The sequence below is a fragment of the Colletes gigas genome, unplaced genomic scaffold (genome assembly GCF_013123115.1).
Source record: "Colletes gigas isolate AHSC1104 unplaced genomic scaffold, ASM1312311v1 Colletes_gigas_Sc00008, whole genome shotgun sequence".
NCBI lineage: Eukaryota > Metazoa > Arthropoda > Insecta > Hymenoptera > Colletidae > Colletes > Colletes gigas.
The window spans coordinates 2200547-2213845 of NW_025106637.1; the positions used below are offsets into that span (position 1 = coordinate 2200547).

The 13299-nt window shown below is 42.8% G+C and overlaps 1 protein-coding gene across 6 annotated transcripts in view; it reads right to left on the bottom strand.

Moving 5' to 3' along the window:
* LOC122396903 (fasciclin-1) overlaps positions 1–13299 on the bottom strand; it is a 293077-nt gene that overhangs the window by 41937 nt on the left and 237841 nt on the right. For all 6 annotated transcript variants that reach the window (XM_043395663.1, XM_043395662.1, XM_043395661.1 and 3 more), the window contains exons 5-7: positions 12725–12821; positions 7127–7292; positions 6624–6784 (exon numbers count right to left, since the gene is read on the bottom strand). In XM_043395663.1, the coding sequence (XP_043251598.1) occupies positions 6624–6784; positions 7127–7292; positions 12725–12821 (424 nt within the window). The remainder of the gene's footprint in view (positions 1–6623; positions 6785–7126; positions 7293–12724; positions 12822–13299) is intronic.

A 13299-nucleotide genomic window follows, 5' to 3' on the forward strand; every position in this document is an offset into this window, starting at 1 on the left:
GCGTAAGGATCACGTGTTAGAGCGATCATCGTGGTTCGCTGAATTTTTTAAACGCCAAACTATGCCGGGAAAATAGTCCGGACGTGATACGAAAAGGAAATAAACTGGCTCTGGAGACCGTATCTCGTGGGAATAATCTGAAATGGCAGCTCCGATGTTCGCGAATACCGCGCGTTTATATTATTCAAAGTCGTTTGGACTGGACGTATATATCAATTATACTTCGACAAGTTGTACTTTAAAATAAACAAAGTCAAAAACAAAATTCCAATGCAGTTTGAAAATATTCTACGTTTCTTCGTAATACTTATAAATCAGATCTAAAACGATGTTAATATTTTCTAACGTGGAATCAAAGATATATTTTCTTCGATGTTGGTGGTCCAGTCCAATTCGATTTCAGCCGAAGCCTGATTCGCCAAACACGAGATAATCTTCTGAAATATATTAGCCATATTTTTGTACGTTTCTCTGCCATAAATCAATCGAATTTTCGGTGGCTTTTGCAACGCACGGAGCTCGAATTCGCCAGGTCGATCGATAACTTATCGTCGGGTTGTAAATTTTCACCGTCGAGTAATTTATAATGCGATACTTCAAACGTGAAATTCATATTTCTTGCGAATGTTTTTCTAGCTATTTTAGCGACTCGTTCTTCTCGCCGTGAAATTAATATTTATGTAACATTCGGTTGACTATGTCTGCGATTCTCGTCGTAAGAAACTATCAGATCGTTCCTTTCTCTTTTCTAAATACTTAACAAATTGAATTCGTACAAAATACAGAAGCAGATAGAATCAGTGTCTGTTCGTCTATTTTGGTTTAACGATACGTGACACGGACCGACCTCTCGGTTATAATATTAATATCGTCGTCGTCGAATATCTCGCGATCGTTGCACTCGACTTCCGGCCGTGTAATTTAAATAGATATATACAAATACATACGACGGGTTCGGGCACACAATATTTCAACAGCCTCGCGGCGAATGCACGAACAGGGAGCATTTTCGAACTCGAGAAAGTATACAAGGCGGTGAACGATTCCGTAAGGTCTAGAAGCTGCTCAATATAGGATGCTCGCTATGATACGTGTGTAAAGATTCTCAAAGGTAGATGGTAAGCAAAACAGGTGAGAAAGGTATCTTTCTCGTCTTTTTTTTTTTATTCTCTCTTCGATCGTGAGGGAGGAACTTGGGCTCGAATCGGTGATCGTGTGTACGGAAAATTCGTATGTATCTATATACAAGTGTACTGTAACGTGTGTCATCATTTAACATCACCGTTATGGCGGTGCACGAGGACACGAAGGAACATCGTCGTTCTTGGCGTTCCACGAGAAAATTCAATTTTTATCTCCACACGAGGCACACGATCTTATTTTTCTCTTTTAAATCTGTTCAACGATGTTAAAAAAATATTAAAAATATTTTACAAGTATTTTGCTTCGTTCGAGGCCTAAAAAGATTCTAGAGAATTGGTAGCCGATTTTTTAGGAACGCCCACACGACGACGATTTTCCTTTCGTGGCGTTCGTGGTTTCCGCGACCACCGTGGGTCGATGTATAATCGCGCACGTGCGAATCGTGTGTCTCTCGTTCAAAGATGCACGAACGAGAAGGCAAGAGAGCACAGTCGTCGGGAATGGGGAGGCAGGGTGAAAAAATCTAACAGAGACAGGGTGAATATTGCGAGCAGAGGCGAGAGATCTGCGGTGAGACAGACGAGGCGGTGCAGTGACTTCAGAACACGGGTTTCTGTGCTCCCCTACACACCAAATCGGTACTGTGTGTCTTGGCTGTCTTTCGTTTTTTGTTTTTTGTTTTTCTTTTTTTTTTTTTTCAAAGTCTTTCTGCTTGTCTCGTTCTCAGTGTCGATTTGAGTGAACCTGAAAGTAAGTGATTAGTAACGCGCCTCCCGAAACTCCACTCTCGAGAGTCCACTGTTCAAAGTACTCATTTTTAGTTTCTTTGAAATTTTTCTGCAAGCTTGATACGCTGGAAGACTCGTTGATTTAAAGATATAGAAATATGATCTCGAGAATGATTGTTTTTTGGGAGGCTGCAGGGTACATGTACACAACACAAAACGGGCCGTGATTGGATCAAAGGTGTCTTCGTGAAAATTCAGATTCTTTGATCCAACGTCCGGTCCACGAGGATCTGGTGCAGACAGTAGGCGAGATGTGCCGAGGATCATTGCTGAAGAACAATCGATATATCGCATGTGACGACAGCTGTCTCGTGAACATTCCGTTGCTGCCCTGTGTAAAACGTTTGTATATATATATAGTAGAGAGAGAGATTTGTATATATACACGCTCATAAATATACATCCATGTATGTCGCGGATGACACATCTGACGATCACGCGTGATAGTTCGCCGCGGGTTAGATCGATACGTGATTTCTATCGGGAAGCGAGTATGGATGAGCAATCGGTGGCGAAACGACGACAGTCAAACGGTGGAATTGGATACGTCGTCCTTGAGAGGAAACATTTTGGACGAATTTTAGTAGCCGAGTGTTTGACGATAGATTAAAACGCTGCCTCAAAGGCTGGGATGCTCCACTTGTGTCGAAAACATTTTTCAACTCGCTTTCTTCCGTCAAATACGAATTTAAAATAAAGCGTGGCAACGGGCTCGTCCATCAAACGGCGATCTTAATCCACACAAAACGTTTATACAAAAAAAAAATATTGCCGCGTTTCGTTCGAATAAAAATCGTCGTTCGATGGACAAGTCTCGTAATTATGTTTGAAAAATTTCATTTTGCATCTGGATTCTACTGATCGATATTGTATAATAGGAGTCGATGAAGCGTTGTATGAAATTTTGCAGCCACTCGTTCGGGGTATATTTTGTCCCGATGAAAACACATTTGGTCCTCTCAAGAATCCGTTTCCAATATCGTGAGAATGAATGAACGTATTAATGGACACGCCGCGGGCACAATTTATTGCTGTCCGATACTCGATACATCAATCGCGAAAATGATTAGAACGAATGTTTCGACGAATTCCAGCGGGATTGAGCTCGAAAGGCTTTTCTCGTTCTGCGAATTTCCTGCACGCCACAAATTACTTGCGACAATCCGTTCAACGTGGACGCGTACGCTTTTATCATTTTGCTTAACCGCCCTCGATCGTATCGAATACATTTATTATTGCAACGCAGGATCGTATTATGTAATGGGAAATTTTTAAAATACCTTCGATTTACGATTCTTTCGCGGGTGAAGTTTATTACGAATTTGTAATTTTCCACGACGTAAAATAAACGAGAGATTGTAGAGTAACAAGTTATTGCTTTAACGGATGGGCTTTTGTTCGCGCTATGTTATACAATTTTAATGTTCCGTGCAATTTAACCGACAGTAGCACGAAAAGGGTTTTATAATTCTGATAACTGGATCCGGCGGGAAAGTCAAAGGCGAACCTTTTACGAAATGTAATTGCTGCTACCACGTAATTAAGGAGCATAGAAGTAATTCTGCATCCCTTTGGTAGTCATAAAGGAAGCTATTTGAACTTGTCCTTTAACTCGTGAAATTAAAAAATTACCACGGAAAGAGTGGACTGAATAGAGAATACATTGAATAGACTACGAGGCGATGTATTAGTTCAGGTAGCCAAGTTCCATTAATTCCGCGGTATTTGTTTGCCGTTTCCATCAAAATTAATCGCGTGTCCGTTCATGCGAAACAACAGGAAATTAGAATGCTTCGTTTACGAGAAAATCACGAATCAAGTAGTAATAACGAACATTGGTCAGACGTACTTTCTAATTCAATTATCTCGTGAACGAAGTACTCCAAGAAAAACTTTTATTCGTCATCTTCGACTTATTATTGGGCACACGAAACGATAGAAAAATAAAATGTTTCGTTTTCGAGAAAAATCAAAATTCAAGTAGTAATAACGGATATTGGTCGGACGTACTTTCAAATCCAATTATCTCGACAACAAAGTACTGTAAGAGAAAATTTTATTCTCCATCTTCGACTCAGTTTTGCGTGCAGAATTGCATTATTTAATTATATCATTCATTTTTGGCCACTTTGTGTAAATAAAATCGAGTACGTAAACCGTGGTGCATCGTTCCGGGGAATTAAAATCATCCGTGCTAGAATTTTTTATTTGGGATATCACAAGAAATTAGGTAGCTTCGCGAAGGGTCGAACGACAGAATCGCGCAACTTTTCCAGCGCGCGGCGGATCGATAGCTTCACCGTGAATCCGTAGATCAAGAAACCGTGGGGATTTAGACGTCCTCGCGGGAGGCGCGGGAGGAACGTTAGCTCGTCGTTGCTATTAACACGTTTTTACAGCGTACACGAGGCGCGGCACGAGACTGTAATCCGATTTAGGGAAGGAAGTACAAAGGTACACGTGACCTCGTCGAGCAGCGAGCACGCTAGGTCGGAGTTCGCCAGCTGGCGACGGAAATAGAAGACGAAAGGGAGGCGGGAAACGGATTACCCGACGAATAAACCGTTAGTGTTAATGAAATTGGCTAACCACCGAACCAATATACAAAAGGTGCTCCGCATTATCGCGCACCCTTCGACGCTGGGAGCCTCGCGATTAGAATCGTTACGATGCCGCGCCGGACGTCACGTTGGACGGATAGAATCTTTACGAGCTTACGCTCTTTTCCCCGTTTCCGTTCGTTTTGCTTGCTTATCTTGCACGTGGGTGTCCTCGTGAGACGCGAAACGACGTCGAAGGGATGATATTCTCAGGGCAACGTGCGAATCTTAACGTTTTTGTTACCTTCATTGCGATACACAAATTTCTGTCTAACTTAATCGTAACAGTTTCTTAAAAAGTGAAGTGTTTACAAAAAGTTTGTATCTTTGGTCGAAGATTAGAAACTTGATCGTATTAAAATTTTCCGGTGCTCGGGGTGTCTCGTACGTGGAGGAGTTTCCAATTTTGATAAAAATGGCGACCACGCGAGGGGTTCGAACGTTCGCGATGGCTTCGAAATTGATCTCAAGATGTTCCATTTTCGACGTGACGTCTATTGCGGATTCAGGTCGCACGATGCATTAGAGGAACATTAGCATTCACTGTGTACCGGTCGCGTATATGTGCGCGCTACGAACGTGACACGCTAAGCGGAACGATGCACCTACGTCAAAGGATCTGGATGTCGTATAGATACGATGTAATACAACGCAAACGCGTAATCACTGCCAGTTGTGACGGTTGTATACATATATTTTGACACATGTTACGCGGCCACGAAAGCCACATCAGTCAAACCGAATGGGGTAATCGTTATTGCGCGAAATTTGATGGACTGTTGCTCCGAAATCGCAGGGGCCGTTTGTCCGCCATTGTAACTGGCTACTCGTTGCACGAGATCTTGTCAATGGACCGGTCCAACGATCATTCTGGATCCATCCAAGCTTTATATCCTGGCTTCGGGCATTAATGACCTCCGGTTGAACTTTGAAAGTACCACGATTTTGTTTTTAACGTTATTTTTACGCCGATCTCGTGCATCGAAATATTTCGAGAGATTCGATTACGCGAAACAGCGTTTGGTAGGCGTTTATTGAAACGAAAGCGTAAATTGACCCCAGGGGGATTTCGTCAGTTTCGTTATAAATTCTTAAAACGCTCGACACGGGGTGTGCGTTCCATGGAAGTGAATTATACTGTCTGGGTAGCTAAATTATCGATAGATGATTAAACTTTTAACGTTTGAACACCGCCAGAAAGCCGCGGGCTATTCCGAACAAAGCCAAATCCATTGTGATAGGAGGGCTTCCGAGACGCGAGACGGGGGGGGAAAGGACGAAGAATACCGGCGTTTCGACCAGAGGCAGTTTAAAAGCATTTCATACAGATATCAAAAGGAACTCGCGAAATAACGTCTCCGACAATGGAGAAACTCGCCGTCCGTTTCTTCGCGAACCGAGGACGTCTGCAGAAAGTACGGAATAAGTCGCCATGAAACCCGACGCCTTAAATAACGTCTTCGTTTCTGACTCGGAGAAAAAACTGCTGCCTGATAATATTCGAGGATAATTAAAAGTATGAGTATTTCGTAATCCGTTCGCTTGGACCTTTTCCGACTTTTCTCGAATTTTTTCTTACGTAAAATTAAGAAGGCAACGGTTGCTTCGTGGCTATCTGAACTAATTTGAATCGTTGAAAATAAAGATAAAGATCGAAAGAGTAACATTGCTATTTAAGTTTTATTCAATTTATTCGCAAATTTCCCGAAGCCCGGTCGAAAGTATAATTAAATATATCCTTAATCAAGGTGAATATTATGTCTTATAAAGTTTAACGAAGGAAAGGTTCCTCGTTGATTTATTAATCTCTATAATAAATCCGGCGGAACCGATACACAAGAGATTGCCTTTTCGAGCTCGTTCCCTGCCCGATTCCATTTCATTCGCAGTAGCAAATTCAGAACGAAATATTTTATGAATCCACGTCGGCAGGAAATGTCATGCCGCGGATGATGAGATGGGGATGAATAGAACATGACGTTACCGGTGGTAGGGGTCGCGTTATTGTCACAAGCCATTCAATTTTTCATGAAATTGATTATAAATGTCCGCGCGGTAAGTAAGAGGGAATGAGAATAGATCGGGCACTGACCTCGAGGAAGTCCTTCACGGTGGTGTCGACGACCATAAGTGGCCGTTGGATCAAATGCACCACGCCGTTGCGCACCGGAATGTTGGCTTTGACTATTTCCGCCAGCACCACGCCGGTCGGATGGTTCGCGTCGCCCAACACGGTGTTGGACTGTATGTAAACTGAAAATAACGGTTTCAATTATCTCGTCGAACGATATATTATGCTGGACGACGGTGTACGTTAAGTGCGGCCGCGTAACCGATTTGCGAAATGAAACGGCGAGATTAAATCTTGGTTAAATAATTCGAAACCGATTCCGCGTCCAGCGTGCGTCGTTTCATTTATATATCGCTGATTCGGTTTCATTTGCTCGCCATCGACAGGAAATTAGTCTAAGTTACAATCACCCCGAGGGAACATAAAATATATGAATTTTGTTATAGATTTTTATAAAATACTTCTGGTATTCAGGTTGCACTAGGGTTCGAACTTTTTAAAATATTCTGTTAGATTAAAATTACCTTTGTCGTGTTCTTTGCGGAAGCTGACGGTGACCTTGACGTTGTCCGTGAACGCGAGGGTCTCGTAGGGTACCTTGTCAGGGGTTGGTGAGGTGAAGAGAACGTGATTAGGTATCACGTGACCGTCGATTACCACGCGATCGACCTTCTCCGGTCTCGGCGTTGGCTGCAACAAAGTACCATCGTAAATTATATTTATTTATAGAGAGGTTAGAAACTCTATTTGCTATTACATCGATTAAGGACAATTTAAGGGGGAAATCACTGACCCATCCAATCTTGCGAATAATACGAAATTGCAGTTACCATTCTCTGAACTCTATGAACTGTAAACTGTATGGATTCCTAGGTATATGGGTGGCTAATCGAAGTTTAGCAATTGTACGGGCTCCCGTCTGAAAGAATTCCTTTACGCTGCACTTAATCCAAGATCGCCGATTGAACGGTTTCTCAACCGTTTCGAAACCCCGTTTTCATTCCTTGAATGTATGTTCGTTTCTACGAGTCGCGAAGGGGTTCGCTGTTTGGGACACAAGTTCTCGACTCTACGAGTGCTTGGTTGTTTGGCTGCTCGATCATACGGGTTCTGTATCGCAAATTTCCTTTGTCCCACGAAACATTTCTTTATTCCACGGTTTCTCACCTCGTTCAATTTCCAGTTATTCAGATTCTCAATCGCATGTCTCAATTTTAAGTGCAAGATTATAAATACAACAGGAAACACGTTCGACATTTTTATGATATACACACTTTCTCGAATTAAAATTAAATGGATAAAGAATAGAAGTAACAATTCTTAAAGAACGATAAAATGTGAAATGAGAGAGTATCGCGAAGACGAGGGCCACCCTAAAAAAACCGTTGGCCACGCCTCATCGGCGGCAATATTTAATTAACAAGCCGATAAGACGCGTCGTCCTATTAATTACACGCAGTTTCCGGCTACAGCGTTTCATCCCTGGTCCCTCCATTCTTTCGGTCCCCCTTTTCGCCGCGCGTCGATTCTCTCGCGGGGATTCTGGCTGGTTATGGCGCACGGAGGGTCCATGTAAACGGCCCCTAATGCGGTGTAATCGCGTAAAACCGCGGAGGCGAACGGTAACGTCAAAGACGCGCCATAAGGGCGCAGCACCACGTTACTTATCCGAGGGTAACGAAAGCATCGAGCCGGGTAAGGGCACGAAATAAGCATCTCCCCGTGTTCGACTCACTGGACTGATGATTACACGCTCCTCGTTACCGGCACGCCGGGTAAAGGTTGTTACGCTCGTAAAGGATGAGCCCCGCCATGAGCGATTGATTTCCGATTCGTGATAAGGCACGTGGAGGGCGCCCGGTGCACACGATTCGTATTAACGGGCAGCGTCGTTACAACGATCTCACGTGACAAAGATAAAGCATGTCGTACGTTTCCTCTGATCAGGATTTTCAAGTTGGATGGAAGGATCTCGTTAACGCGCGTCCATTTTCGATCGAGTTCGAGGGTATTCCGAGCTGAACCGCAATCAAGGATGCAATCGAAATTTCCAAACGGAATCCCTGCACGAAAATTTGGACCAAAATCCATGTTTCCACGTAAAACTTACTAATTAAAAATTATCGGGACACCCTGTATAAGTGAATATCATGTACAAAGATTCTACGTGAGAATGCAAGTCGAAAGTGTGGAGAGAGATTTGTTCATATCGTGATTCGATTTCCAGATAAACGAATTTGTAAAGTTAGATTCACGTCTGACCATTATTGATTATTTCTACTTGGGTTTTGAAGTCGATTTTTTCGAAAACGAAGCCTCGTATAGAAAAACTTTTCCCTACACTTTCGACTCATTTTCTCTCGTAGAATCATCCCTTTTATAGTTTCTTTTGAATATTTTTTATTTATACGCTTGTGCGTCCGACTATTATCCGATATTTCTACTTACACCGAAGTTCAAACTCGATTTTCTCGAAGTAACGAGTGGTTATACCACACGTCCAAATGTATCCTGCATAATTAGCTATAATCTGCATGATTTGTTTCAAAAAACCAGTAAAATGATTACCATAAAAGGCACGGTTCTTAACAGCTCCCGTTTTAAATTTAATTTCTTTGCGCGGATAATGACAATTGCATCGTTTAATCCGTACTCTAAGCGATCCTTTTCGCGAAACAGTTAACGACAGCCCCCGGGTGGTGGACGAAAGCCGATCGGATCGCGAAACGGGTTCGAAATGCGCAAAGCCAGGGGCGATGATATTTCATATTCCGTAGTTTCTCGGTTCATTTTTGCCGTCCCATTCTTAAATCTCTATTTGTCCTCTTTCTATTCTTTCTTCGTACATCTACTTTTCTTGAGATAACCCGAGGCAATAGAATTCCTCCGTGCAAACAGCAATACGGACCTTTAGACGGTACGAAATCTCTCTCTGTCGTTTATTCTTTCGCTTTACGTTGCGTTCGATTATATCTTCGAGAGAACGAATCCTCTCTGCCTCTTGCTCTTTATTCACCGCGTTATAGAAATTCTGACTTAATAGCAATATTGCTGCGCGTCGTACATCCTATGTTTTTCCTCCGTTCGAAATTCTGGCGCGTTTTGGTATTTCCCAGCATCGTCTAGACTTTACTTTTCCCCCGTCCACGCTCTTGGGATTCTTTCTTTCAGCTAATTCCGGATGCAGGGTAGCGAGCCGTACGTGCCTCCCAGGTCCGCGGAATTATTCACGATATCATGTAAGATGTAATCACGTAACGCGGCTACCGACGAAACGATTTTGTTCATCCTGTCCCCGTTTGCCCGTTCTCGTTCCTCGCCCTCCCGCGAGGAAATTGCTTGCACCCGCCGAAGAAATAAACTTCTTTCATCCCTTATCTTTCCGCCTTCCCCTTTCCCCGTACGTTTGCTCGGAGAACACCGGGCAAATAGAATGCACGAGCTGATAGTTAATTATCGAGCACCCCGGGCGTACTGTTCGCCCTCGATACGCTCCAAATTTTCCTCGCTAAAAACACCTCTGGATTTTCTTTTCATTACGTTTCAAATTTGCTACTTCTTATTTACAAGAAATAATTCAATGAATTTAAAAAATTAAACGTGTCACGTTTTACATTGTTCATTCGATTCTGAATTGTTTTCTGGTCTCTTGGAATTAATCGATTTGGTAAAATGGGAGACTCAAGTAGTCTAATAATTAATACAACGGAGAAACGAAAAATACGGTCATAGATATTGTAAACGTATTTCAATTTTCGTCGATCCAGAGTTTTGATTTACGTATTTCTTCATCGATCTGTTTCAGCCGCAATCCGGCGGTATCAAGTGCCGAACATCTCGTTTTTGTTCAACATTTCCACGCCCCCGTCGAGTGTTTTCCCCATTGACTTTCTTTCGTGCCCGTTCGCCGGAGCTTCGTTTCCCCCGAAAACACAAAAGCCATTCGCCGGCGTCGTTCTCGCTCCCCGTTATTAATTCGACCCGTTCTTTCTTCTTACTCGCCGACCGTAATGGCCGCATTGACGGCCTTACATTTCGAGCGAAGAAAGCTCCGGTTCCTTACGTCCCCAGCATTGAGGCATCGATGTCGTTCGGTTGGAAAAGCCTCGACGAGCTGCTCCGAGTGCTTCTCGATACGGTTCGATCGCTCTTCCCGCGAACGGAACGAGTCTTTTCAGGCCCGAAACTCGATTCCGGCCTTTCCCTTTAGACGAGCCCCCCCCCCTCGACCAGCGTTCCACGAACGCGTATCCGATATCTCGAACGTGTAGCGTGAAATTCTGACGCGGGGGGAGTGCGGACCTACGAGTAATTTCCGGTTTCTCGCGGCGAAACGTACCGGCGAGTCCGACTAAAAATTCTACGCCATCGATATCTTTCCACCGTTGCAAAATGAAATGTTTACTCTTCGAACCGCGTACCAGACGTTGATTTAAATCGAGCACGTTTGCTTGAAAATAAATCTCGAGGCATTGAGTTTACTCCTCGAGCATCAGTGTCCTATTCAGATTCATGCTCTTTTATAAAATATAATAACATCTATCGTAGGGCCAACTTATGCCAGAGATCCTCAACGAGGAAACGACGGTCACGTTTATGAAAAACTTTTAAAAATTGAGAACTCCCCGACGGGTTCTCCCGCAGTTCTTTTCTTCGTCGTTGTAGAAAAGTTTCGACGACTCGTGACGGGGACGCATTTTTTTTCTGGAATCGATTACACGCTCGAAGTTTGATCGCGAGAACTGCACGAACGCACGCGACCCTCGATCGTGAAATTACGAATAACCGATACCGGCAAATTGTCGACCGTATCTGGCCGTAGTTGTCGTCAGGTTTCGGTATTAACTTCGCGGTTACATTATAATTTAATGGCGTCGTTCGCTACGCCATCGACTGCGCGCAATCTCCACGCTCCTCGTTCGGTGCTTCGCGTTTTTCGCGTGATACGATCCTGTGATCGATAGCGACGCGAGAAAATTAACGCAAAATGATACAAGCGTAACTTTTATTTAATCTCGAGGTATAATCGAATTGCTCGTCGAGTCGTGTAGGACACAGCTTCTGCTTGAAATCCACTTTGAAAAGTTTTACCGACGAGTCCTCTGGAGGATAACACATTTCACTTTTAATTTATTAGTTTTATTGGGTCCCCTTTACTGTTTTAACAGACAAAGAATGTAATGTTTACAGCAAGGTTTACAAAGGAATAGATATAGCAGATATTGGCTCTTCTTGTATGAAATTCTACGACGTTCTCTAATTACGTAGGTTAATAAACTGAAATTATATACTGCAGGAAACCTAGGAAACGAGCCAGAACGAGTTATGGAAGTTAAACTATGCTGGCACTGCTACTACGGTGCTTGATTAATTTTCGCTTGTAACAAGCAGTATACATTATTAATTTGTAATGATAATAACTGTAAAGGGGAGCTGGAATAACAGTTTCAGGAAAGGAATTAACAGTATTAGAGATGGTTTCGGTTAAAATCACAAGCACGGTGAAAATTCGAAGTAAAAATCATAGCGATAAAATCGATTATATTTTGAAAGATAAAGTGTTTTCAGGTTTGCTAGTTACTGGTACTCGAAGAGTGCTACTTTCTATAAAATCGGTTATCTCGATGATCGCACGAGAGTCGATACGTGCAGCTATTTTCGACTACGATTACCTTCGACCATCGAGATTCGACTTATCGTACTTCATCTTATCGTTTCGCGCGATCCACTAAAGTTCAATGCGTTAAATAATTAAATTCGATCAAAATTAATGGAGGATTAAACATCCAATATGACTGAATTATTTCTGAAGCGAGGGTGAAACCACGAAATCGATAACCTTGTTTAACAACGCTATTAAATTGAAAAATAACAAATATATAGAAATTGGCAATTTTAATTCGATTAGATTTGGAGAAATAATTGCGTTGATGGTGGCTCGAATGGTAATTAGGTGGTAATTTTGCGAATTCCGTGTCCAGACACGAAATCGATCCGAATTTGTCGCCTTTGACGACGAAGGGAACGCGTCGCCCTTGTCTGAATCTATTCGAGGCTTCGGAACGGACGATATTAAGGTACTTTCGGGATGATTGATACGGGAAGGTTGCTAAGCAGCTTACCTTGAAACCCTCCTCAACGGGGATAAAAAAGGTGTAACGTCCATCCGCCTTGAAAACATCTTCCTTCTTTTCCTTCACGACCCGCTGTCTGAAGGTGCTGTGGAAAAATTTCGTCCCGTTAATTGAATTTTTTATTTCCCCGCGAGCGTAACGAACGTTCGAAGAGATATCGCGAGACCCCTTTCATACGAGTGGATCTAAAAAAAATTTTTTTTACTCGCGATGTAGTTGACGGACAGCAAAATACAAAAACGTATAAATAAGCTGCGAGAATCCCTTGTTGGAAAGTGAAGTTTACGGCACGTGATAAAGACGGCGTTGCCTCACGGAAATATAATATTAAAAAATTGCCGCGGAAGTATATTAAAGAAGTTCTTAAACCCCCCGATGCTTTACGTCGCGCGAAACAAGCGAAAATGTTGTTCCGTTGGGACAGTAAATGAAATGCAGCGGGGCTTAAAGTAGTTTTGGAAAGACGAGGCTAATTCACTCAAGTTTTACTTACTCGGATGGCAAGCTCTGCCGGGGCGCCGTGCCTTTAAATATCGATAAAGACTTGACAAACTGAGCATCGA